Below are 6717 nucleotides of genomic sequence, written 5' to 3'. Positions count from 1 at the left end.
CATAAATTTCCCTTCAACTATTAAATAGCTTTTAATATAAATTTATTATAGCTATTCTATTAACCTTTACATGCAACTAAACACAACATATTCCACTTTTCCTATATTCTACTAACTCTTTACTAGACAACTAAACAAGTTTTTCGAACTAAGACTACTTAAAGACAACTTAACTATTGTTTCACCCGGAGACCACTTGACCACTACTCAACGGGGATACAAGTAAAACAATGAAGGGATTTGCTAGCGTCCATCGCAGAAGGCATTTCGTTGATGGTCTACTGCATCTGCTCACTTTTCAGTATGTTTTGTCTTCATTCAATAGGCGGCTGCTGTCAGATGCAACAGACCATCCGCGAAATTCCTTCTGCGATGGACGCTAGCAAATCCCCCCAACAATGAAACATGTCTTCTATAGTTAGGGTTCAAAAGGGTTGCTTAGTTGTTTGGTAAAGGACTAGTAGAATGTATAGAAAAAGTGGGAGATGTTGCATTTGGTTGCATGTAAAAGAGTAGTAGAATTTTGCATTTGGTTGCGTAGATTTTACTCTTTTTTCCTTCAAATATCCTTCTCTTCCCTTCAACTTCTTTTCCTTGTTCTATCCCTATTTGGATGAAGGCTAAATAAGTTATGACGATTTTTTCTACCGATGTTAAAGAAATTCCATGAAAAGAAAGGGAAATTTTTTATTTAGATAAAAAAAATATAAAAAATTTGACTCTGGAAAAAAAAAATCCACATAAAATGAGCTAACCAACCTATGGAAAACTCATTTATCATGGAAAAGAATTTCCTAACTCACTAACGTGTGTATGTTCATTAGGGCCATTGATCTAGTATGCCATTCTCTAGTCTACCATTAGGGCATCTCAACCATTGATTGCAAAAATCAATTACTTACTCTTGCTTGATAATCGCCTAGGATTTTTAATTACTCGAGCGAGTAAGGAACAACTGAGCATAAGCTCGGCTCATCTCAAGAATGATAAAAACATACATATGTGGGATTTGAACTCAAGCCTCCTTTAAATCCAACACCTCATCCATTCAGCCAAACTTTCATTTGTGATAAACAACCAACATTCTTTTATTTTATGTATAAAAAACAAATATAATCCAAGCTTTAAAGCTCGGCTCGGCTTGGCTCGTTTATGAACCAAGCCTAAAAAACTCGCGAGGTTTTTCGAGCCGAACTATACAAAGCTCAAGTTCAGCTCGTTTATTTAGTGAGCCTAATTTTTGGGCTAAGGTTCGGCTCGTTTAGTAAACGAACGAGTTCGAGCCGAGCTTTTAACGAGCCGAGCCCAAACATATTTGCGAGCCGGCTCGGTTCATTTGCAGCCCTATTAATTACAACGTAGAAGACCATTCAAAAAAGCCCTTTCACACCACTGCTCTTGAAATCACAGTTCCCGTAGTGAGGGTTAGGGTTAGGATTTTGGAGATATTTCCGATGGATCGGGAACGAATTCAGCTGAAATTTCTTCTGCTGTTGATTGCGGGCCTCACATTTAAGCTCTGCGCTTCGGATCCAGTGAGTTTTTTTATTTTCTTGTTAGATTTTACTGTTTTGAATAATTTTTCGTTGATTTTTCGGTATTGAATATGCAAATCGGTCGTTTTTCAGCTGTTTTACGAGCCTTTTGAGGAATCGTTCGAGGGGAGATGGATCGTGTCGGAGAAAGCTGATTATCAAGGTACGATTTCAGATCTGAATTTTATGTTTGTATTTTGTTTGGTAGATCTAGTTCTTAGACGTTTTCAGAAAATATCAATTCTTTGATTTTTGAAGGAAATTAGAGATTTTATCTTTTAAATTCTTAGAGAGCACAGCTTTCGACTTGTTAGATTGAACCTAAAGTCATAGAAAATGTGTGAAATTGAATTTAATTATTCGAGTTCATGGTTCTTTTAATTGAATTAGGTTTGCAGTAGATTGTATTTGTATATTTTATGCTATTGTAAGAATCTAAGTCTCTTTGAACATAGATCAGTGCTCTGAAGCTCTCATCTTATAATTGCTTTTTAGTAGATCGGTTCTTGCAAAGTAGATACGAGGTTCGTTCGGTCCTTTTTATGATTTAGCTTCCCTTCAACCTTGATCATGGTTGTGAGGCTTGGGATTGCATCTTGATTACGGAGTAATCTACTTTTTTAAATTGTAAAGCAGCTTGATGAGAAGAACTGATGCTTTTTCTCCATTTACTTAGCATTTGTTGCCCGTCGTTTATTCAGGCACTGTTTGGATTTGGTTGGCTTTTTTGTTGTCTACTAAAATTTCCAGGTTTTGAAGCTATGCACATGTCTTTTACTAGGTCTGTGTTTGTGTCCATGTGAAACTCTGCTATAGAGCCCTTGAACTCATAGGCAACTTCCTCAGTAGGAAAAGTGCAAAGGAAAATCTTGTTCTTTGATTGGTTGACTCAGCTTGAATTGCTAGGTTGCCTGGATTGGCAATTCTACTTTGGTAGATGTTTGATGGGATACTCAGCTTATCAGGGCTTGAAAATATATGTTATGTTTTTCTTTTTCATTTGCATATGCATCTGTAAGGTGGGATTGGGCCTGTGATCTTATTGGTGTTACTTTTGCATCCTAATACCTAGAACATGAGGCTTGCTCCTGCAATCTGGATTATAAATAGGAAAAGTTATATGGTGTATGGGCGTATAAACACATACTCATCATCCCATTCTTGATATTTGATTAAAAAACACTTCACTTTTTAAGAAGCTGCTGTTGGGTCAAATATCAAGGGTGGTAATACGCCCACTCATCGTATAATCTCTTATAAATAGTACAATGGTTTGAGATATGTTTTGATTTTAGGTGTATGGAAGTATTCAAAAAGTGAGGGACATGAAGATTATGGGCTTCTCGTGGGTGAGAAGGCTAGGAAGTATGCAATAGTAAAAGAGATTGATGAGGCTGTGGATCTCAGGGATGGAACAGTTGTCCTGCAATTTGAGACTCGTCTTCAGAATGGGCTTGAATGCGGAGGCGCATATCTGAAATACCTTCGACCCCAGGAAGCTGGATGGAAATCAAAGGAATTTGACAATGAATCTCCTTACTCCATCATGTTTGGACCTGATAAATGTGGATCTGTGAACAAGGTTCATTTCATTTTCAAGCATAAAAACCCCAAAACTGGGGAGTATGTTGAGCATCATCTCAAGTACCCACCTTCTGTCCCGTCAGACAAACTGACTCATCTGTATACCGCTATACTGACACCCGATAATGAGTTACGGATATTGATTGACGGAGAGGAGAAGAAAAAGACGAGTTTTCTTTCTGCTGACGATTTTGAGCCGCCACTTATCCCCGCCAAGACAATTCCAGACCCAGATGATAAGAAGCCTGAGGACTGGGATGAGAGGGCTAAAATTCCAGACCCAGTTGCAGTAAAGCCTGATGATTGGGATGAAGATGCACCTATGGAAATTGAAGACGAGGAAGCTGAGAAGCCAGAAGGATGGTTAGATGACGAGCCTGAGGAAGTTGATGACCCTGAAGCCACTAAGCCTGAAGATTGGGATGACGAGGAGGATGGTGAATGGGAGGCGCTGAAAATTGATAACCCAAAGTGTGAGGCAGCCCCTGGTTGTGGAGAATGGAAGAGGCCAATGAAGAGAAACCCGGCTTACAAGGGAAAATGGCACGCTCCATTAATTGATAACCCGAACTACAAGGGCATTTGGAAGCCACAGCAGATACCAAATCCTCACTACTTTGAGCTTGAGAAGCCTGACTTTGAGCCTATTGCTGCTATTGGCATTGAGATTTGGACAATGCAAGATGGAATTTTGTTCGACAATATTTTGATAGCGAGTGATGAGAAGGATGCGGAATCATACAGGGAGAAAACATGGAAGCCGAAGTTCGAGGTTGAGAAAGAAAAGCAGAAAGTGGAGGAAGCAGCTAGTGGACTTTCAGATGGTCTTGCGGGGTTCCAGGTGATGCTTCTTTTCTCAGCATCTATTTATCCCTTTTTCAGGTTATAAATCCTCTTTATGTTAACTCTACTCTATTATTTGGATGTTTCAGAAAAAAATATTTGATGTCCTCTACCAGATAGCTGACATTCCTTTCTTGGAAGCCTACAAGCTCAAGATCATTGTAAGTGCTCCAGTTTATTCATCGTCTTGCATCATTTAGTGATTGCTCCATTTGACCGTTTTTCATCTCCCTTTTTTGGTCCCTGTTTTTAGTTGTTTTGGTTCTTTTCTACTACATAATTGTGATACACTATCTCGGTCCCCTTCCCTTTCATAATATACTTCTGCCATTTCAAAAAATAATAATAATTGTGATACACCATGAAGTTGTTTCTTATGTTATTTGATCTTGTTGTGCAGGATGTCATTGAGAAGGGAGAGAAACAGCCTAATCTCACAATTGGCATTCTGGTCTCTATTCTGGTGGTGATTCTAACAGTCTTTTTTAGGATTCTTTTTGGTGGAAAGAAGCCAGCTGTGAGTTTTCTGGATATCGTTTACCACTCTTTATCTTATTAATTGTTGTCTCGAGGATAAAAATGGGGTGACATTATTCTTTTATCTCTTTATGCTGTTTGGAAAACTTGAAGCTTTCTCTTACTATTATTAGTCCTGTGTAGGCTGTTCCAAAGGCCACTGGGGAAACAAAGACTGCTGTTGCTGCTGAGGCTGATGAAGGAACTAGTGGTGAAAAGGAAGACGAAAATGACAAAGAAGATGTCACTGCTCCTCGAGCACGGAGGCCTAGACGGGAAACTTAGTTTAGTAGAACATGAGGTTTTTAGGTGAGATATTATGTAACTCATAGTTATTTGAGAAAACATTTCCTACACACTTGTGTAGGTAAGTTAGCTACACACTAGCTTAAAATACAGTGGGGGCCCACATTGTTTGGGTGATCCAAACCATTCATTTGAATGGTCCTCACAGAGATAGGGTGTCCACAAAAAATCAGATCCATAGGATCACCCCAACCCTACGATTTGTGGAGGTAAAATGGACGTGTATAAACCTTCACAAATTAGTCCATTTTTTGCCTCCATAGTTTGAATGGTTGGGATGATCTTATGGATCTGATTTTTTGTGGACACCCTATCTATGTGAGGACCATTCAAATGAATGGTTTGGATCACCCAAACAATGTGGGCCCCCACTGTATTTTAAGCTAGTGTGTAGGTAACTTACCTACACAAGTGTGTAGGAAATGTTCTCTCTAGTTATTTTCTCTTAATGTTAGCTTTTGAAATTAGTAGGATTCGAATGTAAATGAGATAATTTGGTGCTCTAAATCTGATTCTTGTCTGCTTGAAGAAAAGAGGTTTTTCTAATGTGTTCAATTATGAAATCCACTTTAATTAGCCCTCTCCTAGAAAGTAGGAGGGGCTTTGTTTATGATATAGAATTGCTTTGATTTGTAGTTATTACCCATATTGACTTGCTAACTATTACTTTTTGCAATGGGGGCGTCATGACCATTTGCCTCACCACCTACCTTGTGTTTCAGTCAATAGGTTGAGTCGGCTCTTTCAATGTGCTTGAAAGGTCTTCCTTGAGTCTTAATTTTGGGTACGTTTTTATGTAGTCCTTTTTGTTTTTGGCTGAAGAAAGTATTCAAGTTATCTTTATCCACGTGTTTCTATCTAATTTCATATTGCAATCACTTATAGCGAAGGTTTTCGGTTTCAGGGAAACATTTAGTTGGAAATTTAGGTGGATATCTTGGAAAATCATGAAAACTTATGAAAACATATGAAATAATAGAATTTGAATATGAAACTCCAGAAAATGCTAGATAAACACAAACAAACACTTAGAAACCATCACATAAGTAAGACAACCATCCATAATGGATTAAAAAGATCGAGCACCTAGTGGCTATGAAGCACGGGTGCTTCAAAATGGCCCGCGTACCCGTATCGGGTGCGTACCCGACACGGGTGCGCTCGGGTGCGTGTCGGGTGCGCACCCGATTCAAAAACCCTTTTTTTTTTTAAATTTTGACGGTCGGGTGCGTGTCGGGTGCGCTTGGGGTGCGCACCCCGACGCACCCGACACGTTTTTAAGTGTTTTAAAACAAAAAAAAAGAAAAAAAGAGGAGGGCTGCCAATAACATTTTTTTGTGGGGGGGTTTAAATTATAAAAGCCCTTTTTCCATTTTGGTGAATGGTGATGTTATGGTTATTTGATTGCTTTCCTATTTTTTAAATTTTTTTTTAATAAAAAATATTATTATATTCAACGCACCCGAACGCACCCGCACCCAAGTTTTTTGGAAAATCACGTACCCACGTACCCGTGTCGTGTCGCACCCGCACCCCGCACGCGTGCTTCATAGCCTAGTGGCATGCGTTGTCGTGCATGTCCAATGATTCACTGTATACCAAATTTCATATGTAATTTATATAAATATGTATACATAATACATGCGCCGCATCTTATAGGTAATTTATATAAATATAATTATGTAATACAGACTAATATAATCTATTACGCTTAAAATTTTGGTTTATGCATTTGGATCATTCCAGTGGGGATGAAAATATTTTGGTTGTTTCGTGTCAGTGTTAGGAATTCAGGCCAAGCATGAAGTTATACAATTCAACTTGGAGGACTTGGTGCAGACCAAATTTTGTGTCAGTTTTAGGAATTCAAGTTGTATCAGTCCCTCATAGTTAGATATTTTTGTCTTATTCCATTGCGCTTTTCTGAAAAGAA

The 6717-nt window shown here is 38.5% G+C and overlaps 1 protein-coding gene across 2 annotated transcripts; it reads left to right on the top strand.

The window, feature by feature from the left end:
• Nucleotides 1–1369: 1369 nt before the first annotated feature.
• LOC143889735 (calnexin homolog) lies at nucleotides 1370–5428 on the top strand. 2 transcript variants are annotated; one of them, XR_013254922.1, is made up of 7 exons: nucleotides 1370–1535; nucleotides 1629–1698; nucleotides 2831–3960; nucleotides 4052–4123; nucleotides 4363–4479; nucleotides 4623–4816; nucleotides 5226–5428. XR_013254922.1 is itself a non-coding variant. In XM_077394053.1 (6 exons), the coding sequence occupies exons 1-6, from the start codon at nucleotides 1455–1457 to the stop codon at nucleotides 4761–4763; spliced, it is 1611 nt and encodes a 536-aa protein (XP_077250168.1). In that variant the 5' UTR covers nucleotides 1370–1454; the 3' UTR covers nucleotides 4764–5317. The 2 variants fall into 2 exon arrangements, 1 of the variants encoding a protein (XP_077250168.1); XM_077394053.1 differs by having other exon boundaries at nucleotides 4623–5317.
• The last annotated feature ends 1289 nt before the right edge of the window (nucleotides 5429–6717 follow it).

The sequence above is a fragment of the Tasmannia lanceolata genome, unplaced genomic scaffold (genome assembly GCF_043159265.1).
Source record: "Tasmannia lanceolata isolate RefF3 unplaced genomic scaffold, GAP_Taslan_0.1 ptg000013l, whole genome shotgun sequence".
In the NCBI taxonomy this organism is placed as follows: Eukaryota; Viridiplantae; Streptophyta; class Magnoliopsida; order Canellales; family Winteraceae; genus Tasmannia; species Tasmannia lanceolata.
The sequence above is the reverse complement of the archived record's forward strand: the minus strand, read 5'-3'. Positions and strand labels throughout refer to the sequence as shown.

What these genes read in the sequence shown, in the direction of transcription:
- LOC143889735 (XM_077394053.1), top strand. Translation starts at nt 1,455, where the DNA reads ATGGATCGGGAACGAATTCAGCTGAAATTTCTTCTGCTGTTGATTGCG. An exon ending in GGAGAAAGCTGATTATCAAG is followed by an intron (nt 1,699 to 2,830) that starts GTACGATTTCAG and finishes TTTTGATTTTAG; the next exon opens with GTGTATGGAAGTATTCAAAA. An exon ending in CCTACAAGCTCAAGATCATT is followed by an intron (nt 4,124 to 4,362) that starts GTAAGTGCTCCA and finishes CTTGTTGTGCAG; the next exon opens with GATGTCATTGAGAAGGGAGA.